This window comes from Botryllus schlosseri, chromosome 12, assembly GCF_051294905.1.
Source record: "Botryllus schlosseri isolate E-star chromosome 12, Bs_hap1, whole genome shotgun sequence".
Taxonomy (NCBI): Eukaryota; Metazoa; Chordata; class Ascidiacea; order Stolidobranchia; family Styelidae; genus Botryllus; species Botryllus schlosseri.
In genome coordinates, this window is record NC_137247.1 from 24,108,526 (window position 1) to 24,131,052 (window position 22,527).

General features: G+C 42.6%; 2 protein-coding genes across 3 annotated transcripts in view; one reads left to right on the forward strand and one right to left on the reverse strand.

Annotated features, from left to right (window-relative positions):
* Positions 1 to 22,527, reverse strand: part of LOC145452069 (tyrosine--tRNA ligase, cytoplasmic-like) — a 539,006-nt gene that overhangs the window by 202,595 nt on the left and 313,884 nt on the right. The window lies entirely within an intron of this gene.
* Positions 1 to 22,527, forward strand: part of LOC145452077 (single-strand DNA endonuclease ASTE1-like) — a 173,125-nt gene that overhangs the window by 6,837 nt on the left and 143,761 nt on the right. Inside the window, exons 1-3 of one of the 2 annotated variants that reach the window (XM_080330294.1) lie at positions 6,515 to 6,699; positions 8,739 to 8,837; positions 21,593 to 21,720. In XM_080330294.1, coding sequence (XP_080186420.1) covers positions 6,560 to 6,699; positions 8,739 to 8,837; positions 21,593 to 21,720 — 367 coding nt within the window. In that variant the 5' untranslated portion in view covers positions 6,515 to 6,559. Of the gene's footprint in view, positions 1 to 6,514; positions 6,700 to 8,738; positions 8,838 to 21,592; positions 21,721 to 22,527 lie in introns of those variants that run through there. The other variant, XM_080330295.1, reaches the window with a different exon arrangement.

Genomic DNA, 22,527 nt, shown 5'->3' on the forward strand with positions numbered 1-22,527 from the left:
TCATTTTTATTTTATCACACATTATGTCCAAGACGGAGAAATTCTACAAAAATTCGTTCCTAAGTCCAAATCACAATTTTCAGTCACGAATCATCAACGGGTTATGTTTTACCACCATAAACAAGCAGTGTGACGTAATAGTTGCTCTTCCACTGCTTGGTAACTTTTGAGAGTGATGTAATAGTTAAGTTTGATGAGTAGTTCCAGGCTTCTGGAGTAGTTTTAGAGCGAATTTCCAGTTCTCAAATTAAAAAAAAAGATATTTGGCAGTTAAATATTGTCGCATACGTCGACCTCGAAAATGCCATCACAGGCCGCCGCACAAATTGGTCTCGCGGGCCACGTGTTTGAGACCTCTGATTTTCATTATGAATCAGGCTGCAAATTTAGAGGATTCGCGGACCTCCAGTTGAGAACCCATGCACTATATGGAGTCTAGGTCAAGGTGGTATGGTATATCTAAATGTTGTCATCTAACACTGTACCAAATTGCAAGTCTGTAACTCAATGATTAGCGTAGTAATTTTGCTGTCGAATTCGAGTATCTGATAGATCAGAGCGCGCCGATATATTGCCGACTTCGATAACGGAATTACCAAGCTAATCATTGAGTGAAAATCCTGAAACTTTCCGCGTAGTTAGATAACACAACCAAGATATACCATGCCAAATTTCGTCGTCCATCTCGGTATGGAAGACTTTCGAAGTTCACATATACCAATATCGATACCCGACTTCAGTTTTCCATGGTATTACTGATCAACGAGTGTTAAATATGGGGACTCCCCTAATCCCTGCCAGACGTTTCAGACGTTGTATCGATCGACGATATCGAATCGAGTTGCGAACCGAGAGGTAGACTGGAGTAAACTAAAATCACTTGACTGTCAGGCATAGTTGGATGGCTTCGATACTGTGTTCAGCACCGTAACTGCCGCACCCCAAACCCCCCAATTGGGGGGGGGGGCCGAGCTCGAAGGGGGCCCAAAATTATTTCGTGAATTAGCATAAATCATAGCGTATTTTTTGAAAATTTATGCAAATTTTACAAAATTTTTTCGCGCTGTGCGCGAATTCAAGCGCCTATTTTTCTATATTATTGGATATTGGGCCATTACCGCACCACGGCCCACCAAGACATACAATCAAGTTTTAGGCCATATAACATGCGACTCCAAGAAGTGTGCCAGAACGATCGGTAGCGAGAAAAGCTTGACCGAAAAGGTCTATGCCCTTATGCAGACCGAAAACTTCGTTATATAGGCTATACAAAATACATATAGGTTTAATTGTCCAAAGGCTCCTGAATGACTGGCGCCGAATGTTCCTGTCTTTGCAATCTGAACCTCACGAGACAATTACCATCCCGCTGTGGAAAATTTTATGCCAGTGAAGAAATACCAATTTGAAATTGTGTGCGTCTCTTAGTTTAGAAGCCTACGTTTGGGCGATTCTATATTTTTTGATATAGCAGACTGGAAGTCACGAAATAACACCGTAACGAAGTCATATCAACGGGTCCGCCCGCCCGAAGATGTTTAATCAATAATTACGGGCCCTCCCGTTTTCAAGACACTTCACTCAGCTCAACCGGTAAATCTAATTAAGTTAGTAGAGAGGACAATAAATTGATAGCATAATATATATGCAATCACCGATCTGATTGACCGATTTTATCATAAATTATCGAAAATTTTCGCGCCTCGCTTTCGCTCGGCTCACAATACAGTACAGATAATTTCGTGACAAACGCGAACAACGTGATGGGGGCCTGACGAGGTGCTGTTTAATTATTATTGAGTGGTCCTTCCTTTTCAAACACACCTCACTCAGCTCTACCGGCAAATCTGATTACGTCAGCAGAGAGAAGATAAAAATTGATAACAAATACGCAATTCCCGATCATACTGACTGATGAAATCATAAATGTTCCGCGCCTCGCGAGCTTAGGCGACAAAAACTGATTCACTAAACAAAGTCCCAAAGTCTAAGATGAATAGTGGCAAAGAGTGTATCGCCGGAGGGGGGGTCTGGGGGGCGAAGCCCCCCAGAAGTTCGGTCTATAACCCTATGGGGGGCCCAAGACCAAAGTTTTGGGGGGGGCCTGACGAAGTGCTGTTACGGCCCTGACTGTGTTAACCTATATTATGAATGTATTGAGCAGCTTCTTGGAGGTACAGAACTTCAATATACAATTGAATAGTATATTCATACGGACAGCAGCTTACAATGTATACGTAACTGGCAGTAGCTGATACGAACACCTCCTGAGTGAGCTCTCAGCTCTTGACTGACAGTTCAATAGACAACAATATTGCCTTTTCCAGATATATTGAACGGCTGGTTAGTAGGCTAATTCGGGTAGCTTGAGCAGTAAGTTATAGGGTACATGAGTCTCATCTCTGAGTCAATATATTATATGCGCTATGTCAGTGCTTTTCAACCAGCGTGACGATTCGCATTTGTGCGAATGAAAAAAAATTGCAGTGCGAATGACGAAAGTGGTGCGAATGAAAATCCGGATCAAGTGCGTATGAAAATCGTGAATAATTGTTATTTTTTCTGACGTGGAAAAGTTCTAATAAACCTAATAGGAAATTTAAGGTCAGTGTAACTTTTTTAGTTGCGACGCACCACTAATCGTAGCTCTCACAGGCCGTAGTAAATGAATATCTTCGCACTGTAATAATTACGTAACAAAAAGCCTGATTTGGAAGCTGGTGTGGTGGCAGACATACAGTATATCAGCCCGTCTGAGCCTGCAACGGCTGCGACAGGCTGGAAAAATAACGTCAATTTGACTTTCTTTCTTTCGCTAAATAATCATCATATTTTCGTAAAAACTGTTCGATTACCGCGAGGCACGAGGATAGTAGTAAATATCATCATTACAGACTCACATCTGCAAGTTACTGTAACGCAAATTTTTACCCCTTCAAGGGTTATGAATGTATGGGTCGCAAAGGGTACAATATTGGGTCAACACTGTGCCAGAGCTATCTGTTAATATGTATGTATTATTTGTTAAATTTATTTCAAAGAATCCTGCGATAGTTTTTACATATCCAAAGCCACTGTGTTGGATTCTGTGGTCAATAAGCGAGACACGTTGAAATATGGCATTATCATGAGAATTCATGATAAGATTTTCCCGACTGGTTTTCCTGGAAAACATGGTCGAAGATCGTTGGGATGAACTAGGGTAAGGGTGTGCAACGAGCGGAATCAGGCCTATGAGACTCATTCATTTCGAGGCCAACCCCTTCTGCGTCGGGGCACATGAAGACGTAATGCTTTGGCCAACAAACTGCTGATAAAATGCGGTGCCGAAAATATAAGTGGCGACAAAACCTTGGTCTGAAATGCCGACGCTGGATGGCCAAACCTTTCGATATGGATATGCTCCGTTGTCGGGACGATATAGTCCCGTTCTTGCAATCTGAGTAGACAGTATGTACAATTGTACATTGTACAATTGTAGAAAAGGGGTCTTCAAAAATGACTTTTTTTCTCAAATCGCACTGGCTACTTGATAGCATTGTTAGGTCTCCAATTTAAGCCTACACACCAAATTTGGTTGAATTCCAACCAGAAGCCGCATTGCTACAGGAGAAGAAAGTTTTTATTTATTTTATAAAAATAAATAGCAAAAAATTTGAAAATTTTCTGTTCCCTTCATGAAAGTGTTAGGTTGTCTATAGAAACGATGTTCACCAAATTTGATTCAATTCCAACCAGTGGAAGCGGAGTTATTGCCGTCGACAAATTTGGATCAAGAATAATTTACGGCAGAGGCGGGGAACTTATCCAGTCGGCAGGCCGGATATAGGGAAACTAAGTACTTGGCGGGCGGGATTGCTGGATCGATACATTATTCGCCCATTTATCCACATATGCAAGGAATAAATCGTATTTAATGTATATATTTTAACGACAGCAATGTCGCTTCAAAGCCATTTCTCGCCGCTAATGACGAAGACAATGTGGATTTGAGAATAGCATTGTCATACAGGCACCGCCATGTCTGCTTCTATCTGATCAATCAACACACGGAGCAATCCTTAATTAAGATTTCAAGCCGTTAGATAAACCCGTATGTCATAAGATATACAGTCACTAAAATTGGACGTAGTAAGCAAGTAGTGAGAAATCTCGGCAGACTGGGCCCACAAGCCACACTATCATGTAAGACGGAAAACTCTCCGCTGGCCGTATGTTGCCCGCCCCTGATTTACGGTGACCAATTCCCTAAATATTTATTATAGTGGTGCTCACCGTAAATACTATTTTATTCAAATCCAAATCCAAACCTTAATCCAATGGTTCTCAACCGGTGGGCCTCGGCACACTAGTGTGCCATTTATGTCTCGCAAGGGTTCCGGGAGTGATTTCTTCGAAATTTTGAAATGATGCGCAATCCAATTTTTGTCCATAGCAAACGGTCAGTATTCTGAATCGGGATCGATGTGCGGTTTGTAGATTTGACAAATGAAAATTGCTTCCATGCCCGCAATCAATATACCCGCGAATTCGCTTTATCCGAAATATCGCGTGCCATGAACGCTGAATTCTGTTTGCACAATATACGTTGATTGATCGCAGAGATGAGCAAACATGGCGGCGCCTGTGTGACAATGCAGCTTTCCAATCATCATCGTCTTGCTAATCACCAACGAGAAATGAACTCCTTTGGAGGTGGTGCTGACGTGTGGAAATTCGAATTATAAAAATAACGAAGTCCAGCGTCCACATTGCGATTGTTAGGTAGAGTGCCGGCACTGCCGTTAAAATGTAGGCTCCGAGTGCAACGATTTGTTACAAGCGACGAATCTGAGAATTGAGAAGTAAAGTTGATCAAATTTTCCCTCCGCTGAGGTTATTATCCCGGTTTGTTGGAACTATAAGCAATATTCCCTCTAATTTTCGACGAGTCTGCGCGCACTCACCAACTCACGGCGCAGACCCTTGGACAACAGTGCGTAACGACAAAAAAAGGTCATCACTTCGGATTTTTTGTGCGCAACTTAGATTTTCTGTGCGCAGAGACCGTGTCACCACTGCGCATTTGCGCACGTGCGCAGCCTATAGGGAACATTGACTAAGTGAACTGCGGGTGGCTGCCCCTATTTAGTTATTGCTATCCCCGCACGTGCTGCACGATCTGCGTGGAAATGCGTTTGGTATCCACTATCCATACGCCTCTGTATTATATAGTGCTGATTGTGCTTGGCCTCTTCGATGAGATGCTTTTAATTATATCGACAATGCGGTAGTGGGCAGAGTTTATTGTGAAACAAATCTTATAAAATAGTAGCCTATCCAAGCGCAGCGCAACGAGATCGCAGTGCAGGCTGGTTATGTGGTAGCAGAGATGACAGCTAAAAATTTAAAACCTCGCACGGAAGAGAAGAAAGTTATTCTTACGGCTTGCACTAGAATTGTATAAAATATGTTTGGGACCAAAGCTGTGGAAGAATTGAAACCGATTCCCGTGTAGAATGATAACAATCGCAAACGTATTTGTGACATGTCCGCAGATATAGATGATACAGTAATTTCATCTTTGAAGCAGATCAAAGCCTGCGACGAATTTTAAATAGGTTACGCTGTATAGCAGCGGTTATACGAGCGTCAATCAATACATCGTTTTTCTATTTTAATAATTCTTGCTAAAGAGACGCAGATCCGATGACGAGCCATGTCCGATGACGAGCCACCTCCGATGTTTGGCAACGCTAAGCAGCGATGAACTACAGTTCTGCCTATGACGAGCGTAAAGTAGACATAAGCTTTATACCCATTCATTTGTGACTTGCGTTGCGTTGGCTTATCACACACTTCTTGTAGTAAAACGACTGTTCACGTTTTTGGTATATCTGTCAATTCGTCATCGAGAGAACCCTGCTGTTACCGACAAGGACATATTATACAATGACCCCTGGACTGGTAGTCATAAGCGTATGAGATGATATTATTGTGATCTTGTTCACCCTTGCGAAACTGAAGCTAATTTCAGCATTCAAATATACATCTTGTTTTTTGAAATCTCAAACATATAACCAAACGACTATAGTATCTGGATCATTTGGTGCTTTGAAAGGATGAAATTAATATTAATACGGAACGAAACAATTGTCTTATCTGCTAGCACGTTGGCAAATCCAGGCCATTTTAACGGGGGAGATAGCGTAGTGGTGACGATAAGCCACCCAGGCAGCCCGGATTCGACTCCGCGTCGGAGGTTATTCTGGACTCCTCCGCGTTGCTGTCCATACGGCGACAAAAAGCCCAGATAGAGAACCCACAGAGAATGGACAGAACAAGAAATAGCCGCGGAATCGAGACTAACATCGAAAAAGAACCGTGACATCGGGCACTAGGCACAGTTTAAGTGACCGCAACAGCAACCGCAACTGGTCGATCGTCATCCTCGCATCTGTTCGTTACATCGCATTGTGTGTTGTCGCATTGTAAATTGTGTGTGTCGGACTTATAATAATTATTAGTAACATATATTAATCATACCATCCATCAATGCAGCTTGTATTTACGTTTAAATATGGGAATAAGGACTTTAAATCGTCTCATTCATCGACGTGGACTATTAGACGACTTGGAACTATGCGACTCGACGGTGATCATCGATGGCTCCGGACTGTTTTATCATTTATATTTTGACTGCTTGAATGATAATGGAAGGTAGGTTCGACGTCTATAGCTGTGTTATGTATTTATATCGAGTGATCAGTGCAATTCTTTATGTAATGCTGTCCTTATAATTTGCCTTTTCCCGATTCCAACCTACATGCAATGGCGTAGCAGCTACTTGGCGGTTATGTCTATGCGCCATGGGGGGCAGGCTCCAAGGGGCGGCAAAATGAGGCTGCACTGCACAGTGCACACAGCCGGCTCAAATCAGCGTATAATTGGTAGTCATATAGCTGGCGACTGGAGAGCTCAAATTTAATCAACTGGTCTCAAGCGAAAGCTAGTGTCGCACTGATTCCGAAAATACAAATTAAAATGTGAGCTAGGTAATGGAACCCCTCCGAAATAGCCGTCAAGATCGACCGTTCCGAACAATCGGAGTGCCGCAACACAATGACCAATTGACCATGATAATAGAAATTGTATGGAGCGGTAATTCGGGACAATGCCGATTTTCAGACTCAGACGGCTATTTCGGGGTGGTTCCGTTGTCCTGACCAGCATTTAAATTGTGTTTCCGGAATCAGGGTGGCAAAGCTTTCGATTAGGACCAGTATTGTTCAATTGGAGTTAGCTGCGGAAATTGACAGATTCAAGAGGCTGGATCGTGCTGAGCAGTGAAACCAAGTTTGATCGTAATGCAACAGCGTTTGATGTTTTACCGTGGTTAGTTAAATCACACCTACTTGATTCGACACCATAGTTATGCTCGTGTCTTAAACTCTGTCTGAACATTGGTATTTCAAATGCGAGCAGCGAGAGGAGCTTCTCAAAGCTCAAACTGATAAAGTCCTATTTACGTTCTACCATGAATGATGATCGGCTATCAGCTCCATCCTTGCTTTCTCTAGCAAGGGACTACGTTCATAAACTTGATTCCGAGGATATTGTCGCTGATTTTGCTTCGGCAAAAGCCCGAAAAGATCAGTTTTGAGGCGGCTTTTGAATTTTTATTTGCCCAATACAGGGAACCAACTTTTCCGCCCAAAGGGCCACATAAGATTTACGAATCACTGCGCGGGCCACTCGGATGTTGAATGTGAATGACATTTCTTTAATCGTCTGATAAAAGCGAGCCGGATTATACGTAAAGATGAAAACAATAAGACATACATTACTACGCATCAAAATCGATGACAATTATATCATGAAAAGTCAGCGTGCATAGTGCACTCATGAACCATAGTGTCCTATATGGTGTGGACACAAGCAAATCTCACGGCTCAGTGAAATAGGTCTACTTCACACTTTCCATTTGGCTAAAGGCAGTTTGAAAGGCAATTCCGCTTTGAGAACCACTGATCTAGACGGAAAGATCTCGATATGAAGTCAAATATATCCACCTCGACATTTCCTACTTTATGGTCATTTACGAATATCTACGAAAAATGTGGCTGACACCTGGCTACGCCAATGCGTCGGAACTGATGCTTAAGTCATCAACAACCCAATTTTCGCGGTCGAGCTAATCAAAATTTTGGTTGGTCTTGCAAATTCAAAATAAATTACATAGTTTGTTATGGCAATAACAGACGATATAGAATATATAAACGTAATAAATTACATGACCTATTTAATATTTGATATTACAGCTAATTTCGAGAATTATATCGCGGGCCACTCAAACTCTTCTCGCGGGTTTGATGGGTTGGCCGCCCATGGCCTAATACATTCGTTCACCATTTCTTGTCTTTATTGTTTTTTGCCCTATGAACGCTGAGACGGCGAAGCTTCTTTCTCAAGCCACATAAAACTTCTGAGACGCGCCATATTATCTGTAATTATTTTTATTGAAAAGATTTCTTGAACATGAAACTATTTGCTGCGGTGTACTTAGATGGGGCGGCATTTTCAATGAAAGCCATGCTGCTACGCAACTGCTCACGTGCAAATGGTCTACCGGCAGGGCCACTTCGAAATCAATAGTACTCATGTCACAAAGCAACTATTTTCTCATCCTTATTTGGTGGGCCCAGAACTGATCACAGGACACGGCTATGTTAACTTTCATCATGACGGTTATGTTACAGGTCTGGGGGTGAGTATTCAGAATTGCGAAGAATCACAAGCAGATTTTTCGATGCGTTTGTCGATCGTTGTAACATACGTTGCTACGTCGTTTTTGATGCGTAAGAATTCATATTATATATGAGAGATCAGTAAAATAGGCTTTTGATGCCGGGACATATTATACGCCCAGGTGTCAGTATTCCATCACTGATGTATTCCTAATTCGATTGCGATGTCGTTTGCTTAACCCGACTGGAACGGCCGGCCTCGAGTCCAAATTTCAATGCATTTAGAAAAATGTTCATAAAATCCGAACCACGAGACTTGAACCGACACCCAATATATCGCTGTAATCGTGAAACAGCCGCCTAACCAACTGAGCTACTCTCAAAGCGAGAGAGAAACAGGTGATGCCCCTATACCAAGAAGTGTTCTCAACTTTTTGAAAATAAAAGAGAATTTGCTTCTTGAATTTGCGACTACGTCATACATAGACGTGCTCGGGATAGAATCATCGCCTGACTGATTTCACAGCAATATCAGGATTCCAAAATGACCTGAGTGAGGTTCTTACGATAATACAATCGACTGTAACGACCGCTGATATACCGATGGCAACAGTTGGCTATAGCGCGATTGATGCCAGGCGTCTCGCATTCCGTGCACATACACGCGCCGGCCGCGTGTTATTGTAGTATTGACGACGCTCATTCAATGATTCAATTCACAGTGCCGGACGCCGATGTATGTAATCGCTTCGTACGAGTTACTAAGTACAAGATAGTGCTTTATCGAAACACACCTTGCTCTTGTACAACAAGTAGAAATGAATATATATTGGTTGGATTGACAGGTAGTCATATCTGCAATATAAAATGCAGTGTTTCACTGCTATTTTACTGGGCATTTGAAGAAAGATTAGGTCATACGGGGCCTACGATAACTTATCGTAGGCCCCGGGTCATATTATGCAAGCCTTTCATCCACAATGGTGATGTAGGCAATCGCTTTGAGACAAGGGCTGTCTATTGAACCAATAGGCATCCTGATAACCCAGCTATCACGACATGCGCATCGCAGCAATCAGTTTCGAAGTGCACAACTCGACCGCCAACTCTACATACCTATTTATTCGCTAATTTGACAATGGACATTGAACATTCAACCATATTTAGGTTTTGTTCTCTACCATGGGCCAGATCTGAAACATTTTCACCAGAAGTGAAGCCATTTACGGACATAAATTTTCTGTCATATCGATTGCGCTTTGGAGATCTTGTAGCTGAACTGAATACCATTATGTTGGTAATGCTGTATTAGTATGAAAAGCAGCAATCGATATGCGTAATCTGCAACAGCGAATCTTCGCTAATCACAACAGCAAATATATTACCGCGTGTTATTGTTTGGGTGATAACATAGTATCGCGGACGTTGAAATGATTCATTTCACAACGCCGGTATATGTAATCGCTTGTCCATCCTTTGTACGAGTTCGTGCCATGTGTTGAAACTAACATTGCTGTTGTACAACACGCACATCGCAGCAATCAGTTTCGAAGTGCGTTCGTGACCGCAGACTCTACATACCTCGATCCGCTAAATTGAAAATCGACATTCAACCATATTTTTGTAAAGTAATTTATTGCGTGGCGCAATATATGCCATTGGCTTTGCTGGTCGTCAAATTTTCATGAATGACCTGCGCGTTGTGGACGGAAATCTCGAGCAGACACGAAAATACCTTTCAATACCAGAATCGCGACCGGAGCTTTGATGTGCCGGTGCATTTCGCTTTATTCGCTAGGCTACTACGGGAAAGACGTGAAACATTTTCACCAGAAGTGCAGCCATTTACGGACATAAATTTCCTGTCATATCAATAGCGGAGATCTTGTGGCTCGCTGAACAACATCATGGCAGTATTGGTGTATTAGTATGAAAAGCAAAAATATTCAATATGCGTAATCTTCCACAGCAACAGAAAATACATTGCTAAAACCCGCGCATGTTATTTCGTAAAATATTTTTACTTCCAGTTCAAATAATCTTCTGTGCGACTAATTATTGATTATAAGTATTCCAATAGATGGGCAATGGGCATAACCAACGCATGTTAGGAGAAAAGATCTGCAAATGAATTTGATGTCTCGGCGATGCGCTGATTTAGGTCACGGGCGCTGGTTTATCTCACGCGCGCACATTCACGCGAACGCCGTGGCGAATTGTATTTTGCGCAAAACGTTTTTATATATTCAATCTGCATTTTGAACAGGCTATTCGATAGTATAAGATGTTATTTATGGCTCGACGTATGCGTATTGATAATAGCTATCCATCTGTAATAGTTGTAATTGTCTACGACCAGAACAACCCAGGAAATTTTGGATTAAGTAAAGCGTGTTCGTGAAAATACGCTCAGTTATCATTAATGAGTGTGCCGTTTCGATCGGGTTTTACAGCTACTGAATAGGTATACTTTAAGGCAGGGGCAGGATATTCTCCAATCGGCGGGCAAGGTATGTGTTATGTTCGTGCATTTTACGTTGGTATCGTTTGTTTCTTATTTGTCCAGGATTAGTGATTACCCCCAATCATTATTTCCTCGTGTGTAGTGCTTTGTATTTATACCTTGTGTTCTGTTCTCTCGGGGTCTTTTCGTTTATCTGTACTCTGGATCGTGTCGCTGCCTTAAAGTCATACTGCTGTAAAATATACTGATTTCGTATTGCAACCTCGTCGTATTGAGTTATTGTTCAAAAAATATCAAGAACATAACAATTGGTGTCAGAAGTCGGATTCAAAGTTATTTCTGCGACGAATATTAAGCATGGATTCAGGTATATTGAAGCTGCTCGAGAAGCAGCAGGCAATGATAGCGAGTCTACATGAAACAATTGCAAATCAAAAAGATCAGCTGGAGCAGCAAAATGCTCGGCACAGAGAAGATCTGGACCAACAACGCGCTCAGCATAAAGAAGAAATGGCGCAATTAGCGCAGAGGTTGAGTCCCGGTACGTCAACATCTGAAGCTACCGCTCCGAAGTTTGATTCGTTCATAAAATCAAAGGAGAAGTGGGACCAATATCTGCAACGATTCAACCATCACCTTGCAATTTACGGCATTTCCAACATGGAGAAGAAAAGAGCGTGTCTACTCTCATGGGTCGGACCTGAAACGTACTCGCTCCTACGTAATTTGTTTGGTGCCGCTGATGTCAGTGCGCAATCCTTCGACGCGTTGACTGAGAAGTTGTCTACACACTTCAAGGATTCAATTCATATGCAAGCTGCCAGGTACGAATTTTACAATTGCAAAATGCAGCCGGGACAATCGTACGCCGATTGGATCGCAACTCTACGCGGAATCTCCAAGGATTGCAACTTCACATGCTCAAGAGATGGCTGTGATCAAAGCTACGTTGATGAGCTAATGCGCGATCTCATCATTAAAGAAACGCCGCACGCGGATGTGAGACGGCATTGTCTAACACAAACCAATCCATCCCTTGACGACGTTCTCAAAGTAGCCGCAACATACGTGAGAACGCTGGAAACTGATAGGGTTATCCAAGGCGAGAGTAGCGGTAAAGACACTTCCGTCGTCAACAAGATGACGGGAAGTTATCAGAAGGGGAAAAAACCTTCCAAATCCAACCAAGGCAACTTCCTGGAAAGACTGAAATCCTGCAGTCGCTGTTTCATCGATCACCAGAGAAAAGACTGTCAATATCGACATGCAGTATGTCAGAAATGTGGTCGTAAAGGTCATATCAAACCTGTGTGCATGTCTACCAAACCTAGTATCACGCAACAGGTCACATCCGTCAATTTCTGCTCAGTGCCACTCCTCTCCTTCGACATCGATCAACTATATCGACGCGTAGGAAACCAGCTCTGGATCAACTCCAGCATCAACGGCATTCCGTTGCCGACACAGTGGGACACTGGTGCACCCTCCGCCATGGTGGGTTTGACAGGGTACAAAACTTTGGGCTCTCCGAAACTCTCAGCATACCATTGCTCTTTCGTAGCGTATGGCGACAAGCCATTGAAAGTGAAAGGTATTTGCACTGTAACCGTGCAGGTGGGTTCTGAAGTTCGAGTTGGCTTAAAATTGGTAGTTCTCGACGAACACCGTGGGCAAAACATTTTTGGTCTCGATTGGAGCGATGCTTTCTCCATGACCGCTTAAGGGAACGTCTGCTTTGGATGCAATTTCCTCGCAGATGGTCAAATCGCAATCTTGTAATATTGACATTTTCAGTCCAAATTTCCCTCCGTTTTCTCTAATGTATTAGGACGATGCACCAAGACAAAGGTGACATTTCACTTGAAACCTAATGCCAAGCCCGTATTCAACAAGCCACGCCCTTTGCCTTTCGCAAGGCAAATCGCTGTTCAATTCGAATTGGATAGATTAGTCAATCAAGGTATTCTCGAACCAATCAATTACAGTGATTGGACAGCACCAATTGTTGCCGTCACTAAATCAAATGGATCAGTACGCATTTGTGGTGACTTCAAAGCATTGAATCAACAGATTCAGATAGATCAACATCCCCTGCCCTCTTTAGAAGAAATTCTTCACAAGTTACAGGGTGGTTGCATTTTTACGATAATTGATCTTGCCGATGCTTATTTTCAGCTAGAATTAGATGATGATGCGAAGAATTTGTGTGTCATCAACACGCAATTTGGTCTATTCCGTTATCGACGCATGTGTTTCGGAGTCGCATCTAGTCCCGCAAATTTTCAACGCTGTATTGATGCCATGATCGCCGGCTTACCCGGTGTTGCTAGTTTTATCGATGACATAATCGTTACTGGCATTGATGAACGCGATCATTTTCGCAGCTTATCGCTACTCTTTGAGCGCCTCACCGAATACGGTTTCACCGTCAACTTCGCTAAATGTGAATTTTTCAAAAGTAGTGTCGAGTATCTTGGTCATATAATCGACAAGGACGGCAAACGCCCGTCTCACAAATCCGTTGAAGCAATCAAACAGTTGCCTAAACCTCAGGATGTTCGCCAGCTACAGGCATTCCTGGGCAAAGTCAATTATTATCGCGCGTTTATTCCTAATTTCACGAATAAAGCCGCTGACTTGTACCGTCTTCTTCAAAAAGACGCGGAATTCATTTGGAATACGGACTGTGACGCAACTTTTCGGAATCGGCGCTGTCCTCTCAATCGAGCACAATGGCGAAGAGAGACCGATCGCGCACGCGTCGAAAACACTTTCTGATTCGCAAAAATCCTACTCTCAAATAGAGAAGGAAGCTCTGTCAATCATTTACGGAGTCACTAAATTTCGTCAATTCTTCTATGGTAGAAAATTTACGCTCGTAACGGACCACAAACCGCTTTTAGCTATTTTCTCGCCAGACAAGAAAATTCCCGTGATTACACAGCGCAACGCTTACAGCGATGGGCACTAACGCTCATGGCTTACCAATACGATATTCGCTATAAACCGACTAATCAGCACGGAAACGCCGACGGTTTATCTCGTCTACCAAAGGGTCCAGACCCTGAGTTTGCCGAACTGGAAATTCGTGAAAACGCAGAGATTGTTCACGCTATTAATATGGCATTCGATGGCTTACCGTTAACTCGCAATGAAATTCGCGACGCGACGCTGAAGGACAAAACCATGCAACTAGTAAAATTATCTGTCACTCATGGTAATTGGAATCCAAAGGTGCACATTGATGATTTTTCTTGGTTTTCGACTCGCAAACATTCGCTTTCTCTGCACGAAGACATAGTCATGCTCAATATTGATGGTTTTCAGCGCGTAGTAATTCCACAGTCACTTCGCTCGCGAGTCTTATCATTGTTGCACGAAGGACATTGGGGTATCGCGAAAATGAAGCAGATGGCTCGACGTTACATCGCATGGCCTTCCATTAATCGCGACATTGAAAATCTCGTCAAGAGTTGCGACGCTTGCCGTAAGGTAATGAAAGCGCCTTATCGTCAGTATCGCGAATGGCCCAAATTTTCTGAAAGCTTTGAACGAATTCACTTGGATTTTGCAGGTCCAATAAACAATAAAATGTTTCTTGTCATCGTCGATGCGCATTCGAAATATCCTTTCGTTAAAGTAATGAATGTCGGTTGTACCACAACCTTGTGTGTAATCAACGCTTTGAGGGAAGTCTTCTCTATTGAAGGCTTGCCCATAACGATCGTTACGGATGGCGGGCCGCAATTCACATCGAATGAATTCGATACGTTTTGTTCGAATTTGGCAATCAGCCATATCGTATCACCGTCTTTTCACCCTGCCTCTAACGGGGAAGCGGAGCGTTTCGTCCAGACTTTGAAAGCTGGATTAATAAAAAATTGCGACGGGGGAAAAGATCTCGACTTCGCGCTCCAAACACTTCTCGCTACGTACCGATGTGCACCGCACCCGGGCATAGACTGGAAAACGCCTGCCGAGATTTTACATGGTCGGCAGCCGCGCAATTTGTTAAGTTTGTGCTCGCCTTTCGATAAATCGAAACCCGTTACGCCTGGACAATCAGTCACTCATTTCGAGATTGGTTCCTCGGTTTACGCTCGCAGTTACCGAAGCGGACCAAAGTGGGTTGCTGGTGTGGTGACGGAAATACTGGGACGTGTTGTGTACATAATAAAAACAGATCATGGGTATTGGAGAAGGCACAAAAACCAACTCCAACCACGCTTGATTTCAGCTGGTAATAATACAGCCACGCAGGAAGTTGCTCAGCCTCAGCAACCACAAGTTGAGCAACCATTGGCCAGGAATAGGGCACAACGTCCTCTAGCTAGTCCTGCTCGAACGTCGGGCAGACGTTATCCGCATAGAATTAGAAAACAAACTGATTTCTATCGGCCAACGTAGATCACCTTGTACTCTTTACTTACAGGGGAGGACTGTTAAGTTCGTGCATTTTACGTTGGTATCGTTTGTTTCTTATTTGTCCAGGATTAGTGATTACCGCCAATCATTATTTCCTCGTGTGTCGTGCTTTGTATTTATACCTTGTGTTCTGTTCTCTCGGGGTCTTTTCGTTTATCTGTACTCTGGATCGTGTCGCTGCCTTAAAGTCATACTGCTGTAAAATATACTGATTTCGTATTGCAACCTCGTCGTATTGAGTTATTGTTCAAACAAGATCAAGAACATAACAGTATGGGAATTGATAGATCATTTATGAGGTTCGTCTCACCACGAAAATTTGAAACATTTAAATAAACGGTATGGACTGGGAAGGAACGATACAACCGGGTGGTCATCTAGTCAATCCCTTCCCTAGAGAGCATAAAATTTTATCTCACGGCACCGTAGACGAGACAGAACAAACACAATGGTAAATTTCGAAACACACAAAAATACAAGAGATCCGTAAGAACATACACGTAAGAGAGCTATGCTCGAGCAGCAACAACAACAGTGAATATCAATCACAGACCAATAAATTGATTTAGAAGTTTCCAGCAGATAGTCTGTCAGTGATTGTTTAAATCTGCCGAAGCTTCGTTCGCGAATAGTAATGGGTATGCCTATTCCAAATGTTAGGACCGGCTATTAACAGAGATAGTTTGCAGAATTCCTTCCTTACTAAATTATGTCGGCAATTTGGTGCGGCTGGAAATCTGATATTGTGGCTATGGGTGGACTACGATAGTTGTAATTGATCCTCCAAACTAAAGGTAAGCTGTTGACTGTGATATCGATACATGAGTTTAGCTACTTCCAGATATTTAATTTCTTCTATTCGCAATATTCGGTGGTAGTATAGATACGCTGTGCATCGAAGTGAACGGTTTGCGGATCTGTAACATATACTGCTCTCCCGAGTACCGAGTTGTTAATGGTGACTTAGACTTCTTGGGTGACCTGTCAGACAGGTCTTTGATATTAGGTGATTTCAATGCCCATCACTGGTCATGGAGTGCTGGAAACTCGAATCGCAGAGGTCACATGTTGTGTGATTCGATAAACCGGCATGGATTGGTAACCCTGAACGCAACGAGTCCAACTCGCATCAATACTGCATACAACGCAGTGAGCAGAGCCTCACTCATCGACTTGTCACTGGCGTCGGCAGATATCGCACACTCGTGCTCTACCAACGTGACAAACTCCCTATTAGGCAGTAGTCATTTTGTCATACTGACATCTGTATTGGCTAAACTATCTCGCTCTAACAAACGTCCGCTTACATGGGCCCTTTCGAAGGCAGATTGGGCGAGCTTTCGCCAGATGATTGATCTACCCGAAGTGCCAAATTTTGGGAACAACATAGACGCCATGGTCGACAAATTCACTAGTGATGTACTATGTGCGGCCAGCCTGTCCATTCCAATCAAAAGAAGTCACACTCGCTCATCAGTACCATGGTGGAACGACGATTGTGCCAGGGCTGTGAGAAGGAAGAAGGCAGCGTTTCTGAAAATGAGGCAAACGTTGAATCCGCAATACATCGCTGAATTTAAACGTAGTCGCGCACAGTGCAGACGAGTGATACTAACAGCAAAACGTGAATCATGGAGATCCTTTTGTGAAACACTTGGCACCAGGGGAAATTTCCAAAAAGTGTGGAGTGTCGTCCGTTCTATTTCGGGCAATCTTTCTAATAGTTCGGTGGCATCTTTGAAAGTTGATAGCAAGTATATTACTGACGAAAGAGGGAAAGCACAAATACTAGCCAAGACATTCCAACGTTGTAGCAGCTCTTTGAATTACCGTCATAGGTTGGACTTGAGAGCTTCACTCCTCATAGAAGTCGAACACCATAGGATTGATACTCTTCTGAACAATCCTTTCACGATTGCAGAGCTTGAGAAAGCACTGAAGTCGAAAAAAGACACGTCCCCGGGACATGACACTCTTTGCTACTCCATGTTCCAAAACTTCCCGCCATATGCCCTACTCAGTATGCTTTCGGTGACAAATAACTCATGGTGCAATGGGACTGTCCCTCGCAGCTGGAAGCACTCGATTGTTATTCCAATTCCCAAAGGAAACAAGGACCGATCAGACCCACAGTCATATCGCCCTATAGCCTTAACCAGCCACCTCTGTAAAGTGATGGAGACGATGATTATGAAGCGACTATCTTGGTATCTAGAAAAGCACGGCTTACTCCACTCAGCTCAAAGTGGCTTTCGTCGAGGACGGCGGGCCCTGGATCATGTGCTCCGTTTACACGATGCCACTTACAAAGCTATCCATAATGGTAGATCGGTTTTAGCTGTCTTCTTGGACATCGAGAGAGCATTTGATATGGTGTGGAGGGCTGCTGTCATCCATAAATTACGGGAAATGGGTATTTCGGGGCCTTGTCTTTCTTGGATCAACAATTTCATACACGACCGTACTTTTCAAGTTCGAATCGGGACAACGTTGTCCGACATTTTCACCACAGAAAATGGTATTCCACAGGGGAGTGTGCTTAGCCCTTTGTTATTCAGCATTATGATAAATGACCTCCCAACAGTTATCGAGTCAGACATGGGACTCTATGCGGACGATTGTGCCATTTGGGAGGCAGGTCTTGCTGTTGACCAACTTGCTCAAAATATTCAGTCATCCCTTGATCAGATCCATCGATGGTGTGTAAAGTGGGGTTTTATGGTACCGGTCGAGAAATCCTTAGCAATGGTTTTCACGAAAAAGCGAAATTATGTACAACCTGTACTCAAACTAGGAAGTCATCAGCTGAGGTATGTGGAATCCTTCAAATATTTAGGTGTCACCTTTGACAAAAGACTCAACTATAAGATACACACATGTAACGTTGCATCCAAATGCGCAAAGCGCATGAATTTACTCAAAATGATATCCGGTACATCTTGGGGTGCATCCACTCGAACGCTATCAACCCTGTATAGGAGCCTGATAAGATCCATCATAGAGTATGGCATGGAAGCGTACTTCTTCGCACCGAAATCACACCTCACGAAAATAATTGCAATCCGCAATCAAGCTCTGAGACTTTCTTGCGGTGCCATGTCCAGCACCCCTATATGCGTATTAGAGGCCTCGTGTAACGACATGCCCCTTTTTCTCAGGCACCAATATCTTTGTCTCAAATACCGTTCCAAGATCAGAACACAACAATCAAACCCAGCACGTAGTTTATTGGAGGGTTCATGGAAGGAAATCTACAATCTACTCTCAGACCGATTTGTGACTTTCAATCTCTTATCCCGACTTCAAATATTGGATGATTTGCAAGTCAGAGGTAACCACCCTTGGTTATTGAAATGCGCTATGATCGATACATCATTGCAAACAGTCCTCGGGCGCGATCCACCACGTCACATTGTCGATGCTATATTCAGAGATTATATTTTTGAGCAATACCTAAACAGAATGCTAATTTACACCGATGGATCCAAAAACATCAACGGTGCTGGGTACTCCTTCTACATCCCCGATCGCAATATAAGAACATCAAAAGTATGTTCGAAACTCTTATCAATCTTTTCAATTGAGCTGAGAGCAATATTCGATGCACTGATATGGATTTCAGAAAATTCCATCGACCGAGTTGCTATTCTGAGTGACTCTTTGAGTGCATTGCTGTCGTTGAAAACCCATCTTGGTGAAAATAACTATACTACCAATCAAATATTAGAACTAACTCACCATCTCTTACATGAAAATCATAGAGATATTTCCTTTGTATGGATTCCAGGACACTGTGGTATTGAAGGGAATGAAGTCGCTGACCGACTTGCGATAGAGGCTGCGGCCCATGACTTAGCTGACCAAAGTGTAGATCTTACTTCTAGCGAAGCCAACTCATTGATTTTAGGTCGCTGTAGGCAAGACTGGAACCAACTTTTCATCGAAACCGCCTCTGGAGCACATTTCAAACAGTTCTGCCCTGACATATACACAAAACTACCTACTTTAACCACGCCACGACGTGCCGAAACCACCATTTTCAGATTACGGACCGGACACTGTCGTCTCAACTACCATCTTAGCAAAATTGGATGCTCCGATACCCCTGATTGTACCACATGCCATGTCGAAGAAACTGCAGAGCACGTTATTATCGAGTGTGCAAAGTACGCTAACGAAAGATGCCAGTTTAGAGCTGCCGTAATGGACCTGAGAGTACCCTTCACCATGGAAAATATGATAACTATTGATTTTATATTACCTTTGCTGTGGGAATTCCTTGCGAAGACAAAGAGACAGTACTAACTGTTTAGTTGACTGTATTTACTTATCGCAATATCGATTCGATTAGCAACCGTTATGTCGTGATACAAAAGACCATAGTTGTTATATGCGTCACTAAAATTGCTTTTAAATATAATAATAATAATAATATTCGCAATATTCTCCACTCCGTATAAGACTTGCCTAAATAACATCAATATGAACCCGCGAGGGCACGAATTGCGTTGTTACGTACCATCTGTATTGGATGCAAAGTAGTTTTGTTGCAGAAGTCCAAACTCAAAATTCCATATTGCCAGTGACTGTGAATCATTGCAAAATATACTTCCCGGAGCACCGTTTTCGGAACTAGATGTCTAAAGGCTTCGTAAGAAGCCAGCACTACGGGAGAGTTTAACAGCTAGCTTCTGGGTTTGGTTCTTCCAGGATATATCGTCACCAATGAATACGCCAAGAAGGCGTTATCGTCTTATCATTTACTATGACAGTGCGATATTCTCTAGTACTTATGGTGTTACTAATGAATATAGGCCGAGTTTTGGCAGCATTCAACGTTAATTTATTACAAATCATCCACTTTGACACAAAAGTCATTTCCCGATTAAGCTTCGCTATGAGCTCAACAACAAAAATGGAATATTGGCGGGCCGGATTTATGCATCAATACATTAATCGCGTATTTATTCACCTATACAAAAATAAATCGTATTTAATGTAAATTTTTGGTTTAAAGCATAGAGACCAAAACAGTATCCAATGAATTTATTAACGTAATGTACTTCAATAGCTGCAATGAGACATCTGTGGTGGATCAAAGTTGTCACCAAGTTCTTTGGACTCGGCTGCGTGACGGAGGTGTACAGACCCGCGGTAAAGACTGAACGTGAACATCAATTAGATTGGAAGGCAGCTTTTTCTTGTTAACGTTAATAAAGAAGCACTTTATTTGTGTCCTTTCTGCCTTTATTAGACTATCAGCCCAAATTTCTTTTTGATCTATTTTTCGACTTGAGGTTAGGCATGAGACTGAAGGAATAAATGGAAAGTTTCTTTATTGTGATGGGACATGTCATGCCGAAAAATGAATCAAAGAAATAAAGAATAACCTGCACTGTAGTGACTGTAACTATATAATTTGGCGTAGTCAAGTAGCGGCGATTGCGGCTGACTGTGGCCGCGGCTATCATTATCATGTGACCGGGTCCGGTCCGCAGGTCGTACGCTGCCCACCCCGGCTTCAAGGCGACTTCCTCTACTTCAACAGATTTTGAAGCCTAATTACATAAGATTTGTCAAATAGAAAGTAGCGTCCGAATTAGATTGTCACAACAAACGGACGACCAACAAGTGTAATGATTATTTTATTGAATTAACTTAACTTAATCGTTCTCCGAAGACTTGTTGAGACAATGCCTATTCATGGATTCATTGGTAAATCTGCGTTAGTAGAAAATATGCATTTCTGCAATTTCGAAAGCTGTAATAAGCAATTGATGCCACTTGCCACTCCATTTCTTCAAATCACTTAATTGGGAAATTTGGAACGTACACGAAAAGGAAGCTCGTACGAAGCAAATTTCAGCACTAGATTACACTACAAGACTACATGCCCTTTCTCACGGAACAGAATCTCACGGAACGGAATACAACCGGTTCGTAGTGTAGAGCAAGCTATCACTGTTTCATATTCCAGGCTCAAGTCTGAAGGCAATATCTCGCAGTATCTTGAATCAAGAACTAAGAAAATTGAATGCACTAGGAGTGTGGTTGAACACGGTGAAGTCACGGAGATTGGGTACAGAGCGCCGCCTATAATGGGAAGTATGTCATATGCCAGTTGCACAATGCTAAAGCCTAGTCTGTAGTGCAATTATCGAAAACCGACTAGTGTTGTCGGACTAGACAGAGCAAAAACGCTTCGTTATTTACCGCATCCAACCTGGTTTATCGTCTATTACCTAAAGAGAATTATTTTACATATAGTAGGGTTATCATATTTTGAGATCCGCAAAAGAGACTACTTTTTACAAGTCTCAAAAAAAGAAGTATAATTCAATACCGTAAATTTGGAAATTATATTGCTATTCACTAAAAAAAGGTCATTTCGATGACTCGACTCCCGAACGACTCGTTTCACGTATCATCGATTTGAGTTGACTTTTTTCAGTAATCCTTGACGTCGCAATCCACATTTCACGACTGGTATGACATTTTTAGTTCTATATGTATGATCTCCTGACTCTCGAAGCTATGAAAGGGGACGAATTGCGAAAAGGAGAACATTTTGGCGTCATCGGGGGACATTTCTTGATTTCTTGAATAAGGAGGAAAAATCCGTTAAAAGGAGGACATTTGGTAACTAGGGCTGGGCACAATTATTCGAGTACTCGAATCTGAATCGAGTGTTGATTTTGATGATTCGAGTCGAGTAGTACCATACGATTTTTTCGAGTACTGAAATTACACGCTACTCGCAAATGAAAGTTAATTTACTAACGAGAATCATAGTTTTGATACTATTTTCCACTGAGGAAGCCATGAAACCTTGATTGGCCATGTCGCAGCAACCGAGACATAGTTCAAATCTACGAACGTTGCTGGAAATAACACATTTCCGAAATCATGATC